General features: G+C 47.0%; 1 protein-coding gene across 2 annotated transcripts in view; it reads right to left on the reverse strand.

Annotated features, from left to right (window-relative positions):
* SMARCAL1 (SWI/SNF related, matrix associated, actin dependent regulator of chromatin, subfamily a like 1) overlaps positions 1 to 25,395 on the reverse strand; it is a 192,129-nt gene that overhangs the window by 65,941 nt on the left and 100,793 nt on the right. For both annotated transcript variants that reach the window (XM_029605117.1, XM_029605118.1), the window contains exons 10-11: positions 5,419 to 5,559; positions 3,492 to 3,710 (exon numbers count right to left, since the gene is read on the reverse strand). In XM_029605117.1, the coding sequence (XP_029460977.1) occupies positions 3,492 to 3,710; positions 5,419 to 5,559 (360 nt within the window). The remainder of the gene's footprint in view (positions 1 to 3,491; positions 3,711 to 5,418; positions 5,560 to 25,395) is intronic.

Raw genomic sequence — 25,395 nt, forward strand, 5'->3', positions numbered from 1 at the left:
GCTGGGTCAGACCAATGGTCCATCAAGCCCAGCATCCTGTTTCCAACAGAGGCCAAACCAGGCCACAAGAACCTGGCAATTACCCAAACACTAAGAGGATCCCATGCTACTGATACAATTAATAGCAGTGGCTATTCCCTAAGTAAATTTGATTAATAGCCGTTAATGGATTTCTCCTCCAAGAACTTATCCAAACCTTTTTTGAACCCAGCTACACTAACTGCACTAACCACATCCTCTAGCAACAAATTCCAGAGCTTTATTGTGCGTTGAGTGAAAAAGAATTTTCTCCGATTAGTCTTAAATGTGCTACTTGCTAACTTCACGGAGTGCCCCCTAGTCCTTCTATTATTCGAAAGTGTAAATAACCGATTCACATCTACTCGTTCAAGACCTCTCATGATCTTAAAGACCTCTATCATATCCCCCCTCAGCCGTCTCTTCTCCAAGCTGAACAGCCCTAACCTCTTCAGCCTTTCCTGATAGGGGAGCTGTTCAATCCCCTTTATCATTTTGGTTGCCCTTCTCTGTACCTTCTCCATCGCAACTATATCTTTCTTGAGATGCGGCTGTTACTACCCTTAACCAATAAGCCTGATACTTTTGATGCAACTCCAACATTCTCTCTGTAACGGGCAATTAGACTCAGATAGCAACCAACAAGGGCCCTGACTTTGACTGTCTGAAAAACTGATAAGTATGGGGGTGACTTATATGGCACGGCAGATGCTACCATAAGTTTGCTGGGCAGAACGGACAATTTGGTTCTCTTCTGCCGTCATTTCTATGTTTCTATATTTCACTCCTCGTAAAAAAAGAGCTAGTCTCCCTTCGACAGCATCAGGAAGAATGGACCAACCTGATCTCATTGTGAGGATTTACCTCCTCTGCCCCCCTGACCGGAGCTATCTTTGGTTGTTTTCTGGACATCCTGAAAGGACTGCTGTCTTCCCAAGCTCTGCTTCCCTGCAAACGAAGTAGCGTTGTATGGACAAAATCTGCTCATATCTCTGAAGCATGAGCTTGAAGAGAAGGTTTTTCTTGCTGCTCATCCCTTCGATTCCCCCAAATGCTTCATCAGGTGCTGCAGATCTTCCCCAAACATCAGTTTTCCTTTAAAGGGAATATTACACATCTGCTGACCAATTATGCCGAGACCATGCTCCGGGCAGAGGTCCGGATTATACAGCGCGTCCACCACAGTTGTATTTATTTATTTATTTAACATTTCTTATATACCGATGACCGTTCGCACATCGCATCGGTTTACAGTGAACAAAAAACCATTGGGCAGAGCCCTTACAAATAACAGATAATATAGTAACTAGGTAAAATATAAAAATAGTTGGGAGGAGCCCTTACATGAAATACAAACATCAAGGATGGAATGCTAAGGGTATATGCTAAGGGATTGAGGTATAACAGAACCTATATACAGATTATTGCACAGTACAAAATCATCAGGCAAAGAGGCGTTCATACCACATAGGCCATTCCAGCTTCCAACCAGGCCACCTCTCTAGAATTGGCTGTCAGGGTGGCATCCATGTCTTGCATCTTCTGCACCCAACGCAGACAGGCTGTTTGCATAAGGTTACCACAGGTCGCTGCTTGAAGACTTAGAGCCACGACATCAAACATCCTCTTCAAATGAATTTCCAGCTTTTTGATCCTGGGCAACCTGCGTGCGGCCGACCCTGCCACCAGAATGGTTGTCTTCTTGGTCACCACTGACACTGAAGCATCCACCTTGGATAAAACCAACAGCTCCAAAGTATCCTCTGTCAAAGGATATAGCTTTACCAGTCCCCGGCTACTTTGAGGCCTGCCTCCAGAGTATTGCACTCTCGGCTCACCAATTTCTTCACCTTTTTCGGCAATAGAAAGGCCTTTGGCAGTCCCCAAAGACCATCCAGGACCGGATCCAATCCTTTGTTATCCGATTCCTCCTGGACAAATTTAATTCCCCGCTTTTCCAGAACCTGGGGATAAGTGGTCTCAATCTCTCTTTGTGGAACAGGCGGATCTCCTAGGATCATCCCCTTCTGTGACCAGGACCTCTTCAGGATCATCTGCATCCTTGTCATCTGGGTCGACACCCTCAGGTCTGTCCACTGCATCCTCCAGATCATTGTGCGGGGCATTAGAAATGTCCGAATCCATAGATCCATCATCTCCCGCCACACGGTCCAGGGCCAGCTGGCGCAGCAGGCCCCCCGATCCTCCAGCCAAGGCCACCTTAGATCTCTTCAAGGTCTCCTGAGGTGTCAAGCCTAGACGGTGCTTATCTCCTGGCTCTTTGCTTGGCTAGATAGGCCTTTTGCAAGAGCAAAACAATTTCCGTGGAGAAATCCCCCACATCACTGCTCCCATCACCTGCCAAGGCCTGTTCAAGCTCCTCTTCCTGCTCCTGATCCCCCAGCTCTAAGTGAACCACTGGAGACAGCGGGGGAGGGGAAACTTGGGACACCCTGGGAGCTGGCTGCTGCTTACTGCGCACCCCTCTCTTACCAGACGCGATTTCACCCTCCCCAGGAGCCTCTCTGACAGTGACCGTGTGCCACTCGACACTCCAGTGGAACTTCCCTCCCCTCCAATGGCACATTCAGTGCAAAGTGTGGTCGAATTAAGCTGCTCGCGCTGGACTCCATAGGCCCGACAAATCTTCCCATGCTCTGAGGCTGGCACCATTACTGCCGCACATGCGGGGCACCACAGACCTCACAGCCGCGTGGAGAAGCACAGGGGATTAGCAGCGCAAATCACCTCTCCCAAGCAGCCCCAGACCCTGGAGTGCCAAGAAAAAATCATGCCTTCCTGAGTCCTTCTGCCCTCAACACCTGTCGTCCCTGAATGGCCTGACACAACTGAGCTACTGCAAGAGCCTCCTCTTTTTTTTTTTAAAGAAACAGAGCCCCAGTCAGCTCAAACACAGCTATAAGCATAATAAAAGGGGTACTTCCCTGCTGTTCTCAGCTGTAGGTGAGGGCAAGAAGGCTTCAAGCAGACTGAGGGAACCAGGACACCTGGCTTTCTGTCCCCTGGGTGCTGTGGGCTAAAGCAGTTCAAGGATCACCAATCCCCTGCTCTCCCATCTCAACCTGAAAGAAGGCCCATGAAGATGCCTAACACCTCTGGGAGCACGTCTTATAGATCTTCTTCCTCTATCTCCTATCTCTTTTTTTTTTTTTGACAGACCACAGGTTTGCACCTCTACCATCTGCTGAAGACAAATAAATACTGAGAGACTGCAAGTGGCACTCTTGGTTATGTAGCAGTGCCTGAAAAGTTTTTATTCTCTGCCTCCATCTGCTGGAAAGGATACAAAACACACTTGTTAGGACTGATCTGGGGTATAATCCTCTTATCCTGCTGGTTCATGGATCAAAAACACCTCCCCCCACTGCACACCAGCTGGCAGAATGTAAACATGGGACCATGAGGGAATTTAATAGTGAGGTCAGGGAGTGATATCACGGATTCAGACTCACATTCTTATACCCTCTGGCCATCTCCTTGGTTGCGACTGCCAGTGCTTCCCTGGTCTTCGCACTCATGCCCTCCATGGCCACCACCACCAATTTGCGCTGCTTGGCAGGGAGCTGGGACAGAACGTCGGACTTCAGTCGGCGTATCATCAGCGACTCTTCCAACAAAAGCTTCAGCTCGTTCAGGTTGGCAGATCCAGAGTAGTCCCAGCCCCATGGCATCTGTGTAACACCAGGGAAGAATATCAGAAGTGGGATTTGAAACCGCAGGTCAGGAAAAGCCGAGGGAAAGGGTTTACACTGTGCTTTCCAGGGCTTTAGAGTTTACTGCGTTGTCTGCTCCTCAAAACAGCAGTAGGAGGAGTTTAAGTAATTCAGTTGGCAATTACAAAATAATCAGAATATGGGTTTCAAGCTTTGAAAGTTTCTCCTATTTGGCCACTTCTACTATTATGAATCAAAATCAGTAGGGGCCTACTGGGCATGTAAGTGTTACACTGACACATGTGGTGCATATTTTTCAGAAAGATTTTTACCTCGGTAACTAAACAGTTACTTGGGTAGAATCTGCAGGCAAAAAAGCGAAGCAGGGGTGGGGGAACAAACCAGGATTTCATTTTGAAACCCTGTGCATATTTTACAGCTCAGACTTTGCATCCACTGTAAAGCAGGTGCAAAGCTGACGGGTCCTTAAGCTTCCACAGCACTCACCATACTGAATCTGCTTGCAGGCCCACAAGTAATTTAAGCCCCACATAAATGTTAAAAATTGCCCCATAAATCATGAATATTTTATTTACTTTTGTTAATTTATGCTCCACTTTTTCAGGTAATTCAAAGCAAATTGCATTCAGGTACTGTAGGTATTTCTCTGTCCCCAGAGGACTCTCAATCTAAGATTTGTACCTGAGGCAATGGATGGTGAATTGACTTGCCCAAAGTTACAAAAAGCAGAAGTGGGATTTGATTCCTAGCCACGCTGGTTCATAGCCTGTTGCTCTAACCACTAGGCTGCTCCTGAAGAGCAGATAAGAACATAAGAACATAAGAAGTTGCCATGCTGGGTCAGACCAAGGGTCCATCAAGCCCAGCATCCTGTTTCCAACAGTGGCCAATCCAGGCCATAAGAACCTGGCAATTACCCAAACACTAAGAAGATCCCATGCTAGTGATGCAATTAATAGCAGTGGGATCATCAGATCCTCGTGCAGGCATCACAGTGATACAGGTAAAGCATGAAAAAAGCATGGATGGCTGAAGAGTAACTCAGGAAAAGAGATTTTTTTAAATGAGGATGTCTGAGGCCACAACAGGTACACATCTCATATTTTTGTACTTTTTTAAGACAACTATGTTAGGATCAAACTATGAGTAATAGAACCAAGAGCCAGGCAGGTTGGTATTGTGAGGGATGATACTGGTCCTGCTGCAGCATGCAGGGGCTGGACAAGAGGCAGCTTTAAAGGTCTCTCCCACGCCAGTGAAAAAAGTGCTGCATAAGGAGCAGCAGTGGAGGTAGCTCTTGAGAGTCAGTACAAAGTATGAGATCAGGCCAGAGTCTCCTCACGCTCTCATTCCTGTGATCCCACCTGGCAGTCATGAGCGTGCATTCATCAGTCATTCAGAATCACATGGGCCAGCACTGCCAGATATCACTTCTCATAGCAAGGTTAAGACTTGTGACATTGACTGCTTGACTGCTATTCTGCTTTAGTAGTCAATAATGGGTTTGTGTGTGCACATGGGTGTGTTGTTTACGTTAACGATATCAGTTATGTCCAGAACATCTGACTTCCCATTGCTCTCTAGAGTTTCAGTTTTAGCCAAGGTAACTCCATGTCGGTCACCCCAATGTTTTCTCCCTCGTCCAACAGTACAGCTAAATCATCAGGGGCAGTGAGATGTTCTGTGCTCTCCCTGGTAAATCTACCTGTTTGGCATCACAGTAGCGGAGCCCAAAGTCAAGGAAGCGCGGGAAGAAAGCCGGTCTGACAGCGGCGATCTGGGTGTAAAGCTCAGCTGGCCTCGACATGGCCGGGGTACCGGACAATAAGATCACTCTCCTGGCAGCCTGCCAAGGGAAAATAGACATTGCAATACACACAAAATGACTTAACAACACAGTTTTGGATTTGTCTAGGTATATCTGCCACTGCTCCAAACTCTGCAGAGTGGCCACAGGCTTTGACAGCGAGTTTCAAGGGATGGTACCCTCCATTGTTCTTAGTGTTTCTCAGTACCTTGGTCCAGAACAAACTCTCAAGTGACATACAGAACTGTGTGCGCGCACACCCAGGACTTACCAGTTTGGGCCACTAGGGATTAGCAAACATGACTGCAGATTTCAGTCTGGATCGAATTCATACTATTTTCCTTGCACAATAACCAGAGACCCATAAGCTCTTGAAAATGCAAGAAAAAGTTGCAAAGGTTCATGGTGGCCACTACAGCTGTGACTTTCAGAAATACTATAAGCATCATATAAATATTTACTCCTAACAGCATGAAAAATTAAAAGAAAGGAAAGTTGGTTTTAACCTGCTAATTTTCGTTCCTGTAGTACCACAGATCAGTCCAGACAAGTGGGTTTTGCATCCCTATCAGCAGATGGAGGCAGAGAACTAAAACTTTTTAAGGCACTGTTACTTAACTGAGTGTGCCACCTGCAGTCCCTCAGTATTGAGCTGTACCCAAGCCAAATTAGTCAATAATAATCTCCAATAACAAGCTCCCTCCTAGGGTGAACAGATGAAGATAACTCGGGACCCCCTGAACTGGCGCCCTCCTATTCAAGGCCATAGGCCACCAAAGATCCTAGAAATAAAAAATAAAAACCAGCCATAATTTCTGCTGAATGAATCATAATAATACAGTCTTTCGGAATCAAGGGGATTGGTCTCTGGACTGATCTGTGGCTCTTCAGGAACAAATGTTAGCAGATAAGAGCCAACTTTCTTTTCCTGTTTGTACCCCAGATCAGTCCAGACAAGTGGGATGTACGCAAGCTCCCCTATACTGGGAGGGATCCCGAAAGACCCGCTCTCAGAACACTCTCAGCAAAAGTCGCCTCCTCTGGAGCTTGTATATCTAGATGATAGTGCTTGGTGAAGGTGTGCAAAGACGACCAAGTGGCTGTTCTACAAATCTCCCATGGCAAAACCAACAGACACTCTGCCCAGGAGGTTGCTTACGCTCTAGTTGAATACGCTTGTAACCCCAATGGGACAGATCGACCTTTACAAAGATAGGTCGAAAAAATATTCTCCTTTAACCAACACGCTATAGTGGCTTTTCATGCTTTGGTTCCCTTCTTTGCGCCACCAAACAGGACAAAAAGATAATCCGAAATCTTAAAATATCGTAACAGTATCTGCCAAACATCCAGACAGTGAAGATTCTTCGCTAACCGTCTTTACCCCTCCCCACTCTGGAAGGCAGGAAGTTCCACCATCTGGTGAAGGTGGAAAGATGAAACAACCTTCAGTAAGAATATTCTGGATTAGACAGACATCCGAGTTTGTCATCCAGACAGCTAAACTTTTTCTCCAATCAGTCCTCAAGACAAAGATGAAATTATTTATTGTACAAGTAAATTCTACTTACAATTGTTGCATCTCAAACGTGAGCCCCAAGGCAAAGATCTTTGGTAACTGGAGACAGGGCAGCAGGAGAGAGAAGGAAGTCTTTTATGTTGCAGGAGTTGGTTTATGGTAGAGGTAGGAAGCATGAGGGATATGAGGCTGATTTAGTCTTCGGAAGAAGGCAGTAAGAGAAAAAAGGTAAAAACTCGATCATTTCAGGACGTTTTACAGAGCATTGCTAACTCTGAAGCAGGCTTGAGCAAGACTGGGCTCTCATGGAGAGCTGCTAAGGGAAACGCCTCCACAAGCTGGGGGCAAGGTGCAATGGCAGCGAGCCTAAGAACCATGTGACACAGGGGGAGCATGAAGGACAGTCCCCTTGAGCCTATAAGGCACCTAAGGAAGACTCAAGCTAGATTGAGGGGCATTCAGGCTCTTCCAATAGTGAGAGAAATCGGAGGGGGAAGGGAGCTTCTATTAAGGGCAAAGGCTCCTCTTAAAGGCAAGGCTCACAAACTTTTATCATGGGTTACAAAAAGTGTTTCAGTATCAAGAATCCTCAGAAGGAAGGACTGCACTAAACACAGTTAAACTACAGTATATCCAGATACAAACATGTACCAACTGCTGGGGACAGAACAAAGAATGAGGACAAGATTCGCAGAGAAACCCCATCATCTGAAATTTTTAAGAACGGTTCTCTGCAGGACAAAGCCTGCAACTCCAAAATCCACCTGGCCGAGCAAATCACTACCAGGAATACTGTCTTTAAGGTAAGGTCCTTCAATGATATCTTGTGCAACAGTTTAAAAGGAGAACCACAAAGGCCCTGCAACACCAAGTTCAAATTCCATGAAGGACAAATCCTCTGAAGCAGAAGTCGCAGATGCCCGACTCCCTTGAGAAAACGCATGATATCCGGGTGAGTCGCCAATGGCCTTCCATGAAGTTTCCCTTGAAAACAACCTAAGGCTGCCTCCTGAACGTGCAGGGAATTAAAAGCGAGTCTCTTCGACAAGCCCTACTGGAAAAAGTACAGGATGTGCAAAACATCCACCCACAGAGCATCTAAGTGCCTGTCCACGCACCAGGTCTCAAACACTCTCCACAACCTGACATAAGCCAGCGATATCGAGGCTCTCCAAGCCTGAAGTAAGGTAGTGATCACTGCCTCCGAATATCCTCTGGATCTTAAAGTCTCCTGTCAAAAGCCAAGCCTCGATACAAAAGCGATCCACCTGATCCGAGAAGATAGGTCCTTGTCGAGAAGACCCTGCAGGTGAGCCAACCTGAGGAATCCGTTCACAGCAAGATGAATCAGATCTGCAAACCAAGGATGCCCTGGCCACTCTGGTGCCACCAACACTACCTTGCCCAGATGTCTTTCGATGCACCACAAGCCTCAGCCTACTAATGGCCACAGAGGAAATGTGTAAAGCAGAATCCCTGTTGGCCACGGAAGAACCAGAGCATTGATTCCTTTGGCTCCTGACTCTTTTCTGCGACAGAAAAATCTCTTCGCCTTGGCATTGCTACCTGAAGCCATCAAATCCAACTGGGGATCTCCCCATCTGGCCCAAATAAGATTGATGGCCTCCGTCGACAGCTCCCATTCCCCTGGGTCCAATTGTTGCCTGCTAGAAAATCCGCTTGCACATTGTCCACTCTTGCCACATGAGATCGAGCAATTCCCAGCAGGTATTGCTCCACCCAAATAGTTCCTGGACATTTAGGGCCACTCCTCGACTCTTCATTCTGCCCTGAAGATTGACATACACCACCATTGTCGCATTGTCTGAAAAAACTCTCAACATTCAGCCCCGGACCTGCGGAAGAAACATTTTCAGCGATCTACGAACCGCTCTTGTTTCCAGACAGTTGATAGACCAGGAGCTCTCTAGTGACAACAACCATCCTTGGGCTGTCCGCCCTTGACAGACCGCTCCCCCAATCTTTGAGGCCGGCATTTGTGGTCACTACCACCCAGTCCAGGACCTCCAGATCCACTCCCCTCTAAACTGGGTCACGAAAGCCACCACGAGAGACTGGACCTGGAGGCCCCTAGCAGCAGTAAGAGCCAATGAAACTCCTCCGACAAAGGATCCCAACAGGACAGAAGCGCCCTCTGGAAAGGCTGCAAGTGTGCAAAGGTCCACGGTACCAAATCCAGAGTAGACACCATGGACCCCAGCACCGGCAGATAATCCCATGCCCTGGGTACCGTCATGCACAACAGTCAGGTCACCTGAGACTGCAACTTCAGAATCCTCTCCGTGGTGAGAAACACCTTGCACAACTGAATCTTGTCCCTAGATACTCCAAAGACTGACTCGGAAAAAGATGACTGTTTGCCAAGTTCACAATCCAGCCCAGAGAATGTAACGTCTCCAGAACCGTCCGGACTGATCAGCCTCACTCTACCTCCGACTTCGCTCGAATAAGCCAGTCGTCCAGATAAGGGTGAACCAGAATACCTTCTTTTCGCAATGTGGCTGCTACCATTACCATAACCTTTGTGAAGGTTTGAGGAGCTGTAGTCAGTCCGAAAGAAAGGGCCCGAAACTGAAAATGTTGGCCCAGCACCATGAAATCACAGAAATCTCTGCAGATAGGCCTCCGTTAAATCCAGGGAGGCCAGAAACTCTCCCTGATGCATGGCTGCTATCACTTCCGGAACACTTCCATACGAAAATGTGAAATCTGCAATGCTGCACTGATTTTCTCATCGACGGAGAAGGTTCTCCGAACGCCTGACTGGGGATCTCTTTGCTTTCTTAGGACTGGGCTGCCCTTTCTGATGCAGAGTGTGTTTAACGTTAGATTTGAACCGCTTAATAGTTTCCTAACCAACATATAGGCTTAAATTAACACATAGTTTCTCTTATTAAAAATATGTTACCGTACTATGATGGCACATGTTTAATTTGTAACCTAGACCAATTATAGTTTTTCCTTATTGTGCCTTTCTGTAAACCGTTGTGATGGTGAACTAACTTAACGACGGTATAGAAGAGTTTTAAAATAAAAAAATAAATAAATCTAGAATAGGCTGAAAAGCCCCTCCTTCTTGGGAATGATGAAATAAACTGAACACCTTCCTCGACCCCCGTTCCGCTATTGGTACTGGTACTATTGCTCCTAATCTCTGTAGTCAAAGTAGTGTCTCTCGAACCGCTTCTCGCCTGCCCAGGGATGAGCAGCGAGACTCCATGAAGGCTTCCCTGACTAGGTGAGAAAATTCTAAAGTGTAACAGTCTCTTATTATCTCTAGAACCCACTGATTTGAGGTAATTTTGATAAACTCTCCATAAAACTGCGTCAGCTGACCTCCGACCAGCCCTTCGAGAGAGCGGACCAGCCTGGCTTCATTGTGATGTCTTACCTCTTGTGGCCCCGACTGGATCCCTCTCTGGACGGTCTTCGGGATCCTCGAAAGGACTGCTGCCTCCTGGAACATGGCTTCTGCGAGGAAGACAAACCTTTGTTGAGGCAAAAACATCCTACATCCCGAAAACGCAAATGAGCTGGAAAGGACTTTCTACTGCTCTTATCTTCAGGCAGCCTATTTTCCTTCGACTCTCCCAACTACTTCATTAACTGCTCCAGATCTTCACCAAAAAGCAGTTTTCCTTTAAAAGGAAGATTACAGAGTTTAGACTTGGACCACATATCCACCAACCAATTGCGTAACCACAGAAAGCACTGAGGTTCTTATCAAACCATATAAGGCATCAGCCACATATGCAATCCCAGCCTCTAACTGGGCCACCATTTGAGAGTCCTCCTCACTGCTTCCCACTCTCTCCTGGGACTTCTGCACCCATCGCAAACAGGCCTTCTGCATCAAGTTATTACAGATGGCCGCACATAGGCTTAAGGCCAAATACCTCTTTTCAACTGGATTTTCAGTTTTTGATTATAGATATTCTTAAGTTCTGCTGATCCCACAACTGGAACGGTGATCTTCTTAGTGACTGCCAATAATGAGGCATCCACCTTGGGTAATACCAGAAGCTGTAAGAAATCCTCGAATAAGGTATATAATCTCGTTATTGCCCTTGACACCTTTAGCTCCGCTTCTGGGGCATTCCACTCCCGTCCACCACTTTCTTAACCTTCTTAGGCAAGGAGAATGCTGTAGGAAGATCCCAAATACTATCCAGCACTGGATCCATTCCTTCATTATCTGAATCCTCCTGTAGCACCTTCACTCCTAGCTCCTTCAGGACTTGAGGAATAAGAGGCTTCAACTCTTCTTTTTGGAAAAGATAGATCACCCAAGGGTCGTCCACCTCCGCAGCTGGGAACTCGTCCACGTCAGACAAATCTCCCGATTTGTCCCAGTTCTTCCCCAGTTCACGGTCAGCTATCTCATTCCCCTGGTTAATAACAGGGTCTGGGTCTGCTAGATCCTCGTCTGGGTCATTCAGTCAGTCACCTGACTCATCAGACTCCATGGCCTCATCTGGGCGATTGAGCTCCCATCAACGGAGAAGGTTCTCCGAACGCCTGACTGGGGACCTCTTTGCTTTCTTAGGACTGGGCTGCCCTTTCTGGTGAAGAGTGTGTATACTCCCTTCACATTTTCTGGCTAAAAAGGTCTTGTGCATAAGTAAAAAAAAACTCAGTAGAGAATTTCTCTCCTTCACTGTCCTCCATGGCAAGCAAATTCAGAGCCTCCTTCCCCTGCTCTTCAGTCCCCTCCTGAATCGCCAGGGACAGAGGGGGAGGGAAGTCCCGGGTCTCTTGAACAGGCTCCTGCATCATGCTCTGGGCAGCCTTCGTAATCCTCGCTGCAAAGTCTCCTCCAGAGACCTCCCTTAGAAGCCCCTGGGATCTGATAGCTCTCTGGTCCACAGACTGCCCCCCCAATTGGCACAATCTGCGTAGCACGAGGCAGAGTTAAGCTGCAATCGAGCGTTGCCGCAAGCCCTGCAGGTTTTCGCATACTCCATTGGCGCCATTGGGTGGGGGGGGACACATGGTGCAGTCTGCCTCCTGCCGCAGCAACAATTTTGAAACATGGTGGATCAAGTTCCTGGAGGAATTCTCACCATAATGCAGCCCTGCATAGCACAGCACAGCTTCCTTCCCTGACACAGCGGCCTGCTTCTCCACATCCGGCTGCATCCGCGATCACAAACACTTGCTTCCTCTTTTTTTTTTTAAAGCTACAGCCAACGAAAATGAAATTATTTCCTGTTAGAGGCTGTAGACCAGATCCTCGGGGAAGGTGCCTTCAGAGAAAGGAGGGAACTAGGATCCCTGGTTTTTCTGACCCTGGATGGTGCGGGCTAAAGCAGCACAAGGATCACCAACCCCCCACTCGCCCGGCTCGACCTAAGGGATGGCCCACGAAGGAACCTAGCAACTCAGGGAGCTCTTCAATTCTTCTGACCTACTCTAATCTCTTTCTTTTTTCTTTTCTTATTTTTCTTTTTAACTCTTCTTAACTAGACATACAGGTTTGCACATCTACCATCTGCTGGAGACAGAGAAATACTGAGGGACTGCAGGTGGCACTCTATGTTAAGAAGCAGTGCCTTAAAAGATTTTAGTTCTCTGCCTCCATCTGCTGGTAGGGATGCAAAACCCATTTGTCTGGACTGATCTGGGGTACGAACACGAGAATATAGTTCAAAAGATCACAGTGCTGTCTGTCCAGATCTAGAATCAGAGAGTGTGCATAAATGTTCTGTGGCCTGAATCAATTTAATACCCAAAGGCAGTCTTCTGTTACCCCTGCGCAAGGATGTCTGCATGTCACACACAGCATTTAATTTCCTGCATGGGACACAGTCACACCATGATTAAAATAAGAATAGAACACCATGTGCCATCTTTTTCACATTTAAATGAGACCAAAATGAAAATCTGCTATCAGACCAGCAAGATCTACAAAGTCACCCCAAGTCTATTCTCCGCCTGCTTCATTCACGCCACTGGCTACGGACTAGATAAAGGCGGCACGCAATTCAGCAGAACAGAAATTAATTCAGGCTCTCCTCTGACAGGAAAGTCTGGGGCCAGAGTAAAACACATGGGCGGGGGCAGGGTTTGATGCTGCCAATCAGTAGCTGAGCCAGATTGCTCTGAACCAGCAGCAGGAAAGGTCAGCAAAAAAATCTACCAGCTGCACAATATACGCCTCTTCTATAAGAGGGGAGAGAATGAAGACATAGAGCAACTTTTACAACTGGTGATTTAATTTAGATAAGAAAATAACCATGATGGTGGGACCCGTCTGCAGGCCGCATTCTCTCTGCCTAAAGATTTATATTCTAAACATCGCTGCTGTCCGGGCAGGTCCGTTTTCACCTTTCTCAGAGGATGCTCTAGTCCTCTGGTATTCTGATCTTGCCTCTGACTGGGGATTTAAGTCCAGCTCCTTTGCTACTTGTGCACAGGGGGAGAGGCGAATGATTTGGTTAAGAGCATCAACATTGGCCTGAAACGTAATGTAGTCAGCTGGCAACCCAAATTATCAAATCATTCAATACTCTCTTTTATCGCAGAGTCCGTTCAAACTTCTCTGTCTCCATCTGCTGGAGGGGAGGCAAAACCCAGGAATCTGGACTGATCCGGGTACATACAAGGAAGGCCCATTTGAGATGAACTTCCATCTATATGTCCTGGGCATCCTTGGGAGCTGCATTCCCTTCAACCAGGATAAGCATCCTTTTAGAGACAGCTGACACCGAAAAGCCTCCTTTAGGAAATCCTAATCATTCACAGGATTTGCCTCTGGTAAATCCCTTTTGTCAAGATCAATGCTGTGAAAAGGGAAGGCTCTTGCGTGCTTGCTGAGCCCCATCAAATTGGAGCTGGGTCTCCATCGCCACTGATCCAGTGCCCCCTTTTTATTTTTATTTTTGATACCCAGCTCCATCAGAGCATGGGCTCGCATGGCTGGAAACAACTCTGTTTGAAAGTAATGGAATACCTGATTGTTAACCCCTACAATTACAGGGATTTCCACTTGCTCAAAACCATCCGGTACTGGCTCAGGCTTCTCTAAAGGGACTCAGAAAATCCTTCCAGGCCATTTTCCTCCATGGCCATGGGATCCAGATCTAATCCCCGGACTGAATTAACATAATGCTCTGGGGGGGGGGGGGGGGGGAAAGAGTACTACAGAATCCCCTCATGTCAACCCTAAAACCACTGCAATACTAGCCATAAAACCCTTCTTGCACACCAAAGCCGTATGCATTAAAGGCACCAGTTCTGGCGAGAAAAGCGACTCAAGAGTCCTGACCCCTCACCTCCTAGACTTCTGGAAAAGAGCACCCTTTTCCCACATGTACAACACTAAAGCTGCCCACTGAGAGGAAGCCAGGATTGGAGGGTAGGGAAGGCCTCTTCACCTTCAGCATCCAGAACGGGAGAGCTCAACATGGCCACCATTCCCATTATTGCTCAGCCATGGCAGGACCTGAGACAGCATTCGCGGTTGTTTTATTTATTTTTTAAAAATTCAGGCTTGCCAAACTCCCTAACTGATGGAGGAAGCACCCAACCAGTCCTCCCCGCCTCCCAAACATGCCTGTTAGAATCAAGAAACTGCAAATGCTCGCCAACCCCATGTGGGACCCTTCCTCCTGTGCTAGGCAGGAGCCTCCTTTGCAACACCATGCAGCCGTGCACTAGTACCCAGGCAGCCGCATCCTACCTCTCCTCCCACTGATGACTAAGGTCTAACCCAGCTCCCAACATCGCAGGGGATTGTCGGGCTCATTCCAAGTGCTCCACCGGAAGTCAAGTGTTGACCGCCCCTACATGTCGTATATACTCCCCAAAACCTCCACTCTTCTTGTTTTTTTTTATATATAAAATGTAATATAAGTAATAAGCATAAAAGGTTCACTTCCCTGGGAGAAATCTGAAGTTTCTAGATACCAGTTAAGGCCCCTGGATCAGGTGCTGCTGAACAGAGGGAGGGAGGGAATAAAAGCCTTCACCTCAAGAGATGCCTATTCTCCCCCTTTGGGCTATGTTCCTTTGTCGGGAGGGAGGACTGGCCTTTCACCACAGGGCCTGCCATATGTCAAAATTCCTTCTTTCCATCCAGCCTACCTAGGTCTTAGTCTACAACATGAGATGCTCGCCTACCAGCTGCTGGAAACCAAGAATACTGGCAGGCTGCGATCAGCACGGAGGTATATAAGGAGTGATATCAGCAAACCTGTTGATCTCTGTCTCCATCTGCTGGTTGGCATGCATAACCCGCTGGTCTGGACTAGTCTGACTGAATGAAGAGGAAACAGCCAGTTTTTCATGGTTTAGAGATCCAGATTCAAATGTTACCTGAAAATTCAGGGGGGAAGACTCAGAACCAACATAAGGAAAGCAAATGTTGCTTACCTGTAACAGGTGTTCTCACAGGACAGCAGGATGTTAGTCTTCACATATGGGTGACATCACAGGATGGAGCAAGCCAGAACTTTGACTGGCCCCTACTGGGCATGCCCAGCATGGCACTAACCCTGCAGCCAGCAGGGGTCCCCTTTCAGTCTTGTTTAAAAGCTATAGGCAGTGCCGAAAAATAAAATAAGAAAACATTATGAACCCAACACCGTGGGGGGGGGGGCGGGCGGGTTTCGTGAGGACTAACATCCTGCTGTCCTGTGAGAACACCTGTTAGAGGTAAGCAACATTTGCTTTCTCACAGGACAAGCAGGATGGTAGTCCTCACATATGGGTGAGTACCGAGCTGAGGATATCTGAGAAATGCACTAAATGTACCCAGGTATGCAAAGCACTAGGACTGGGATAAAATTTGGTAGAGGGCATCCTGAACCCTAACGGGCAGGCGGAAGGGTGTTGGTACGTCACGTTGTCAACAGGTTACGAAGGACAGACTGGCCAAAGATGGAATCTTGTCTTCCGGCTTTGTCCAAGCAATAGTGGGCTGCAAAGGTGTGGAGAGAACTCCAAGTGGCAGCCCTACAAATGTCAGGAAGCAGCACCGATCGTAGGTGTGCTACTGAAGTTGCCATGGCCCTCACAGAGTGTGCTTTAACACGGTCTTGAAATGGAATGCCTGCTTGCTGATAGCAAAAGGATATGCAGTCCGCCAACCAGGAGGAGAGAATCTGCTTATCCACAGGCTTTCCCAACTTGTTAGGGTGGAAAGAGACGAACAATTGAGTGCTTTCCCGGTGGGCAGTTGTACGGTCTAGGTAGAACGCTAAAGCCCGTTTGCAGTCAAGGATATGCAGAGCCTGTTCTCCTGGATTGGAATGGGGCCTGGGAAAAAAGGTAGCTAGTATGATGGATTGATTTAGATGAAAATCCGAAACTACCTTGGGTAAGAATTTAGGGTGAGTGTGGAGTACTGCCCGGTCCTGCAGAAGTTTAGTGTAAGGCGGATAGGTAACTAAGGCCTGCAATTCACTAACTCTGTGAGCTGAAGTGATTGCCAAAAGGAAAATCACTTTCCATGTGAGATATCAAAGGTCACAGGAGTGAAGAGGCTCGAATGGTGGTTTCATGAGCCGACCCAAAACCAGGTTAGGGTCCCAAGAAGGGGCCGGAAGGCGGAGTGGAGGCATCAGGTGAAGCAAGCCTTTCAGAAAACGTGCTACAAGGGGTTGTACTGATATAGGAACATCCCCAACACCTTTATAAAAGGCGGCTACCGCACTGACATGCATTCTGATGGAAGAAGTTTTTAGACCTGACTCTGACAAGTGCCAAAGAGAGTCCAAAAACTTCGTGATTGGACAGGTAAAGGGGTATAGGGACTGAGAAGAGCACCAAGACGTAAACCTGTTCCATTTGTAAGAGTAAGATTTTCTCGTGGAAGGCTTCCGTGAAGCAATCAAGACACGGGAAACTGGTTCAGAAAGGTTATGTGGTTGAAAGATTAACCTTTCAACATCCATGCCATCAGGGACAAGGCTTGAAGATTGGAATGGCGTAGGCTCCCGTCGTTCTGAGTAATCAGAAGCGGGTCTTTTCCCAAGGGAATGTGCCTGCGAATGGAGAGATCCTGAAGTATTGGAAACTACACTTGGCGTGGCCAGTGAGGTGCTATCAGGATCATGGTTCCCTTGTCATGAAGTAACTTCACGAGAGTCTTCGAGAGAAGAGGAAGTGGAGGGAATGCATAAAGGAGACCAGTTGCCCACGAGAGGGAGAATGTATCTCTGGGTTGAGAGTGTTTGCTGCGAATGAGAGAGCAGAAGTTCTCTACTTTGCGGTTTTGAGGAGACACAAAGAGATCTATTTGAGGATATCCCCATTGTTGGAAGATGGAGTTCGCTACTGAGGGGTTGAGAGACAACTCGTGCCGTTGAAAGATGCAACTCAGCTTGTCTGCCAACACATTGTCCACTCCCGGTAACCAGGTGGCCCTGAGTTACATCGAATGGGAGAGAGCTTCCGCCCATATCTGTGCAGCTTCCTGACACAGAAGAAAGGAGCCCGTGCCTCCCTGTTTGTTGATGTACCACATGGCCACCTGGTTGTCCGTCTGGATCAGGATAACTTGATTTGAGAGGCAATCCTAAAATGCCCTGAGAGCATATCTGATTGCTTGAAGTTCCAGGAAATTTATTTGGTGTTTGGCTTCCTCTGGAGACCAAGATCCTTGTGTCTGCAGATTGGCCACATGGGCTCCCCAGCCGAGGTTGGAGGCATTGGTGGTGAGAGTTAATTGAGGGTCTGGAACCTGAAAGGGCAAGCCTTAGAGGAGATTGTTCTGATTTCTCCACCAGCAAGAGACTGACGGAGTGAGTCAGTTACGTGGACAATAGTCGACAGGGGCTGAATGCTTTGAGTCCATTGTGACCATAGAGTCCGCTGCATGACTCTCATGGCCAAATGAGCCATTGGTGTGACTGAGGACGCCATGTGTCCCAGGAGGATGAGAAAGTGGTGTGCAGTCGTGGAGTGCTGAGACTGCAGCAGGTGCGCAAGAGACACGAGAGTGAGAGCTCTCTGTCAAGGTAGAAAAGCCTTTGCCTGCAAGGTGTTCAAGTCTGCCCCAATGAACGACAAGGTTTGAGATGGGACCAAAGAGGATTTGTCATAATTGACGAGAAATCCTAATGAAATTAGAGTATGTAAGGTTAGATTGAGGGATGACAGAGCAGCTTGCTGAGTGGGAGCCCTGATTAACCAATCGTCTAGATAGGGGGTAGACGTGAACACCCTGAGTCCTTAGGAAGGCTGCAACCACCACGAGGCATTTCGTGAAGACTTGTGGCGCAGACATTAGGCCGAATGGAAGCACTCGGTACTGGTAGTGCTTGAGGCCTACTAGAAACCTCAGGTATTTGCGATGAGATGGAGTTATCGCAATATGAGTGTATGCGTCCTGGAGGTTGAGAGAGCAGAGCCAGTCTCCTCTTTGTAGAAGAAGAAGCGAGCCTAAGGTTACCATCTTGAACTTCTCTCGCTGGAGGTACTTGTTGAGGGCACGTATGTCCAGAATAGGACGAACACCTCCCGATTTTTTGGGTATTAGAAAGTACTAGGAATAGAATCCTAGGCCGTGCTGAGAGTAGGCTACAGGTTCTATTGCCTTAGACCTCCTGATCCAGAAGAATGGAGTGATTGGATGTTCTCCACGTCGGTAGAGGTGGGGAGTCCGGTGGCATGGAGAGAATGTTCACATGGTAACCCTGAGCAATTATCGCCAGTACCCATTGGTCTGAGGTGATTGAGTGCCATATGTTGTTGAAGTGGCACAATCGACCTCCCACTGGTATGTGAGGCAATGGAAGCTGACTGTTGCTCTCTAGGTAGAAGTCAAAAACCTGAAGCAGGACCTGGTTGAGGAGCTGCTTGCGGTTTTTGTTTCCGTGTCTGATGAGACTGGGCTTTTTGAAAAGGTCTCGTGGAATGGGATCTGGCTGGTGGCGTGTAGGACTTCTTCGGGCAGAAGAATGACTTTTTAGAGTCCTTTCAGAAGGGCTGTTTTGAAGAGTAATCAGAAGGTATCAGAGAGAGCTAAGAGTCTCATGATGGTCCTTAAGTTCCACCACCGTCCGTTGAATCTGTTCTCCAAACAGATTATCTCCTACACAGGGTAGGTCAGATAACCTGTCTTGTACCTCAGGGCGAACGTCGGAAGACTTGAGCCAGGCCCATCTCCTTGCCGAAATAGCTGCTGCAGATACTCTAGTAGCAGTATCAAAGATATCATAGGATGATCTGATCTCATGCTTGCCTGCCTCAAACCCTTTGTTTACTAGGGTTTGGAGTTGCTCTTGAAATTGGTGAGGCTGGGAGTCTGTTAAATCTTGTATCTACTTAAAAATGACCCTATTATATTTGGTCATAAAAAGCTGATAAGTGGCAATTCAGGAGATGAGCATTGATCCTTGGAAGAAACGGCGACCAATGGCATCTAGAAACTTCTGTTCCTTGCCAGGAGGAAAAGAAGTGTGAGGCTTTGATCTTTTTGCTCTTTTCTGTGTGGATTCTACCACTACAGATTGGTGATCCAATTGAGGTTTTTGAAAACCTGGAGCTGACTGCACCAAGTAGGTAGTGTCAGCTTTTCTGTGGACTGGAGCAATGGAGCCAGGATGTTCCCAGTTCTTCTTGAGGAGATCCAGAAGAACCTGGTGGATAGGGATGGAGGTTATTTCCTTGGAAGCATCCAGGAATTGAAGCAACTCCATCATCTGATGTCTATCATCCTGTTCAGTCTGTAATAGGACGGGAACCAATTCAGACATTTCCTTCACAAAATTTATAAAGGAAAGGTCCTCTGGAGGAGAACGCTTTCTACTTTCAGTGGGTGAAGGTGGTGAAGGCAAATCATCGGTGTCTGGGGAGGAATCATCAGTCCAGGTATCATAGGGATCAGTACCTGCCCTCTAGGAGCTAGATGGGAACGGGGTGGTGGGATACCCGAGGGTCCTGGTCTAGGCTCCAAAGGAATCGAAGGAATAATTGGAGGCACCGATGAAGGCATCAAAGGCACCGGCGCAGGCATCGATGGATGGCTCGGTGGTGCCGAAGGGCGTATTGGCACCGATGGTTGGATCATTGGTGAGGGACGTCTCGGCATCAATGGCTGAGGCAGAACTCCCGATGAAGGGATGCGGAACAGTGTTTCTCCTCCCGATTATAAAGTAAGCGGGGAGGGCACCGGAGCCATCGGTGACCCGGGGTCTGTCGGTGGAAAAACGGCAATGAGCGCTTCCATCCTGGAGAGCAGCGGTGCCAACGCTGCTGGGATCAGGTCGGTGGTCGGTTCCACAATCGGTACCGGTGTCGGAGGAACCTGGAGTCGTTGCATCGCCTTGTTGATGGCCTCCTGAACCATCCAGTCCAGTTCTTCTCGGAGACCTGGAGCAAGCAGCCCCGGCTCCGTAACAGAAGAAGGAGGCAGAGGCATAGCCGGAGGGACCACCATTAAAGGTGGAGTCGCGGCTCTCGATACCCTGTGGGGTGAGGGTTGCCTCGGTGACCCGGTTGCCGAAAAGATTTCTTCGATGGCGGCTCGGACGATGGCGAGGTCGATGATTTCACTCCCTCGATGGTCTGAGACTTTCGATGTTGATGGCAATGTTTATCTCTACGATCCCCTCTGTCCTGAGGGGGAATAGAGGGAGTCGAAGGCCGAGATGTCGTCGACGCCGGACGGTCACCGGGTGGTGGTCAATGTTGGCGTGAAGTTGACGGAGCCGGTTCTGACGACATCGACGCAATGGACGGAGTCTGGGTTTGACCACGGAAGAGAAGTTCCATCTTCTCCATTCTGGCCTTGCGACCTTTTGGTGTCATTAGGGCACATTTGGTGCAGGTCAAGACATCGTGCTCTCGTCCAAGACACATTACACAGACTTTATGGGGGTCTGTGATGGACATGGTGCAATACAGTCCAGGCACAGACGGAACCCGGACGCTATGGCAAAAATTGAGCCGCGGTACGGTTGACGGCCAGTAGGTCGTGAGGGCCAAACTTGACGGTAATCGACGAAAAACGGGTAAAAACATACCGGAGTATCGCAGCTTGAAAAAGTTAAGAGAGGGACCCCTGTGGTAAAATTAACTTTTAGCAATTCCATGAGGAAAATTCCTGTCAGGAATCTCTGCAGAGCTCCTTAACCGCGAGGCTACTGCTGCGTGGAAAAAAAAAGACTGAAGGGGGACCCCTGCTGGCTGCAGGGTTAGTGCCATGCTGGGCATGCCCAGTAGGGGCCAGTCAAAGTTCTGGAAACTTTGACAAAAGTGTTCCGTGATTGGGCTCCATCCTGTAATGTCACCCATATGTGAGGACTACCATCCCTGCTTGTCCTGTGAGAAATATTTTTTCACAGAGAGGGTGGTGGATGGTGGAATGACCTTCCAGAAGAGGTGATGAGGAAGAAAACAGTAAACAAATTCAAAAGGGCATGGGATAAACACTGTGAATCCCTAAAAGCATGAGGATAATAATGAAGAAAAGGGTGCATGGGAGTAACCTGCATGGAATGGCAGTTAGTACCCTTAACCAGAAGGCATGGGTGATTACTACCCTTAACCAATTGGCCTTGATGTTTTAGACACAACTACATCATCTCTCTTCGCTTTGATGGCAGGGCGGAGAAAAAAGGGTATTGGATTCTGAAGACAGCCAACGCTGGGCCCCGACTTTTATGGTCTGGGGTAATGATACGCTGACATTGGGGATAAACCTTCTATTGCCAAGTCCAAAAGCAAAGAACATTAAAGCAGGATTGTCTGACTTATCAGGAAGGTTGCTCACCACGTAAAAATGTTGCAGTATACAATTCTTAACATAAGGCATGGAGATAACCTGCACGGAGTGGCAGCTACTACTCTTAACAGACACATGGGGGTCATCTGCACGGAGCAGCAGCTACTACCCTTGACACACCCATGGGGGTAACCTGCACAGAGTGGCAGTTACTACCCTTAATAGACACACGGGAAAGCCCAGACCAACGTCCGCCTCCTGCCCAGCGAGGCGCAGACGGAGACGCGGCAGCGTCGCCCACCGATAATGCGGAGGGAGTGACAACGCATGAGGGAGCAAGCTCTGTACTGGCATCGGAGGAAAAAAAGAACAGAGGAGAGGAGTTCCGTGGAGGCTCTCGAGAACAGAGGAGAAAGAGGAAAAAGAGCAGCAAAAGAAGCCGATCCTGATACCCTCGGAGGATGAGGCGGTAATAGCTGCGAGAAACCATCAGGAAACCTCCCACCCTGAACAGCCAGGTAATCTGCGGCCTATGTCTTCAAGGCCAGAGACGGTAACATTAGGAGCAATATGGGACTTGGTAAATGGTTTAAGTTCAGCCATAAATAGACTGGAGACCAAAATTGATTCTGTTTCCTCTAGTCTTCAACAACAGTTTCAGGGTATTCAGCGACAAACGAATAAAGTCTCTCCAAACTTTAAACACTGCAATGATAAAGGACCAATTAGCCTGTTCAAGGTGCCTTGAAATGATTGAGAACAATATCAGGCATTTGAATGTAAGAATAGTCAATTTTCCAAAAATAGCTGGAGAAGTTCCTTTTGTTTCTTTGAAAAGGTTTCTAGTAGAGGTACTTGGTTTTTCTGACACAAACATTCTTTCTATAAATTCATGTTTCATTGTTAAAAAAAAGAGCGTCTGCCACAGTAGTTCCAATCCCAGCAAATCTTACAGGTTTCTTAGAAAACTCAACATTAGAAGTTTTAGACAGAGATACTTTAATAGTATCTTTTAGAACAACGTCTGATATAAGTAAACTTATGAAATCTTATTTCCAGAAATTTCCAGTATCTTTTTATGGCCAAAATGTCAAAATATATCCTGATTTGGCACCAATTACTCGCAATAAGCGACGTGAATTTCTGGCTATCAGACAAAGAGTTATCTCTTTAGGCTTTTTGTTTCGATACACATGTCGGTGTATATTAAGGAGGGGAAATGAGACATTTATTTTTAACCAGATAGAATAATTGCGTCAATTTGTGGAGAACCGAGAACCAGTAACCTCTTCCCCATTGTCTCATGATGAGTAAGGCAAAAAATGTTTAAATCAGCTGAAGAACTGTGTTAATTGCCCTAAAAGAGTATAATTTACCTGTGGAATCTCTATATATACACGTATATATTTCTGTCCTCCAATGGTTATATTTATATTCTTAAATGTGATATTACGGATATACAAATTGAGAGTTTCAACGATGTTTCTACTGATATATAATTACTGGAAATAATTTTGGGGGTTTTTTTCTTGCTGTGTTGAAAATGTATAATTACATTTCAATGGATTTAATTGAATGGAATGATTTACATATTTGTTATTCAAAAAACTAGAAATAAAGAATTAAAAAAAAAAAATAGACACATGGGGATAACCTGCACTGAGCAGCAGCTACTACCCTTGACAGACACATGGGAGTACCCTGCACGGAGCGTCAGTTACTACCCTTAACAGACTCATGGGGGTAACTTGCACGGAGCGGCAGCTACTACCCTTAACAGACACATGGAGGTAACCTGCACGGATCGGCAGTTACTACCCTTAACAGACACATGGGGGTATCCTGCACAGAGCGTCAGTTACTACCCTTAACAGACTCAAGGGGGTAACCTGCACGGAGCGGCAGCTACTACCCTTAACAGACACATGGCGGTAACCTGCACGGATCGGCAGTTACTACCCTTAACAGACACATTTATTTATTTTATTTATTTTATTTATTAACTTTTATTTACCGACATTCGTGAAGCACATCATGCCGGTTTACAAAGAACTCAGGCGGGAAATACAATGAAACAATATAACAATAACACATTAATTGCCAAACCTCTATCGAATATCCTGAACTGCTCACTAGAACATGGCTCAGTCCCAAATTTCCTAAAACAAGCAGTAGTGAAACCACTACTCAAAAAACCCAATCTCGACCCCGCTACCTTGTCTAACTACAGACCTGTTTCTAACCTCCCCTTCCTAGCTAAAATCCTTGAGAAACTAGTCAACTCTCGTCTTTCTGATCACCTTGAACTAAACAATATCCTCCCTCCCACACTACATGGTTTCAGGAAACATCTCAGTACTGAAACCTTACTGCTCTCCCTGCATGATACTCTCATCAGAGGGACTGACTCAGGTTCCTCTTATCTGGTTGCCATGCTTGACATCTCGGCTGCGTTCGACACAGTCAACCACGATGTCCTCCTTAACATCCTCAGGAGTATTGGGATCTCCGGCAATGCCCTCTCCTGGATACAATCATATCTCCAAAATCGCTTCTTCACTGTCTTTGTGGATAATAAAGAATCTGACCCCATTAGTCTGCCTCAGGGTGTTCCCCAAGGCTCCTCCCTCTCTTCTACCCTCTTCAATATATACATGCTTCCTCTCACCACCCTGCTCACCAACCTGCACATCAAGCATTTCATTTATGCTGACGATGTGCAAATCATTTTCCCATTTTCCGACTCCCTCCAAACTGCCCTACATAACTGGGAATCCTGCCTTTCCTCCATCACCCAACTTCTTAATGACATGCATCTAGCTTTAAATCCCAAAAAAACTGAACTTTTAATCATATCTAACAAGCAACCTCTTCCAGACATTCCACCTACACACTCATCCTCCTCTTTCCCCACACAGGTTCGCAATTTAGGTGTACTTATAGATAATCACCTGACTTGTAAATCATTCATTAACTCTATCATTAAGGAATGTTATTATAAGCTTCAAACAATAAAAAAACTCAGACCTCTTCTCCATTTCATGGATTTCCGTACTGTACTTCAGTCTATTATTCTATCCAAAATAGACTATTGTAACGCACTTCTCCTTGGCATCCCCGCTTCACACACCAAGCCTTTACAACTTTTACAAAATGCTGCCGCTCGTATTCTATCAAACTCCAAAAAGAAGGACCATATCACCCCCATACTCATCTCTCTACACTGGCTCCCTATACACTCCCGAATTCTTTATAAAGCACTCTCCATCATCCACAAAAGTCTGCTACACTCCAATCTCAATTGGATCAACCCTCCACTCACCCCTCGCACCTCCAACAGACCCACCCGCACAGCTCTCCTAGGAACCCTACATTCCCAACCCATTAAAGCTTTCAAACTCTCCTCCACCATAAGCAGAGCCTTCTCTCTAGCCGGTCCCACTATCTGGAACTCCTTACCTCATGACATCCGCATGGAGTCATATACACCCACTTTCAAAAAAAAACTAAAGACCTGGCTCTTCCAGCAAGCCTACCCTACGTCACCCCCCATCACATAAACTCCTTCCGAAATGGATAACCCCAATCCACATTTGTGAACTCGGCCTGAATATTGGATTACGAAATGCCTCTGATTTTGGTACCTTGAAATGTTATAATTTTA

This window comes from Rhinatrema bivittatum, chromosome 6 (genome assembly GCF_901001135.1).
Source record: "Rhinatrema bivittatum chromosome 6, aRhiBiv1.1, whole genome shotgun sequence".
NCBI classification, from domain to species: Eukaryota; Metazoa; Chordata; class Amphibia; order Gymnophiona; family Rhinatrematidae; genus Rhinatrema; species Rhinatrema bivittatum.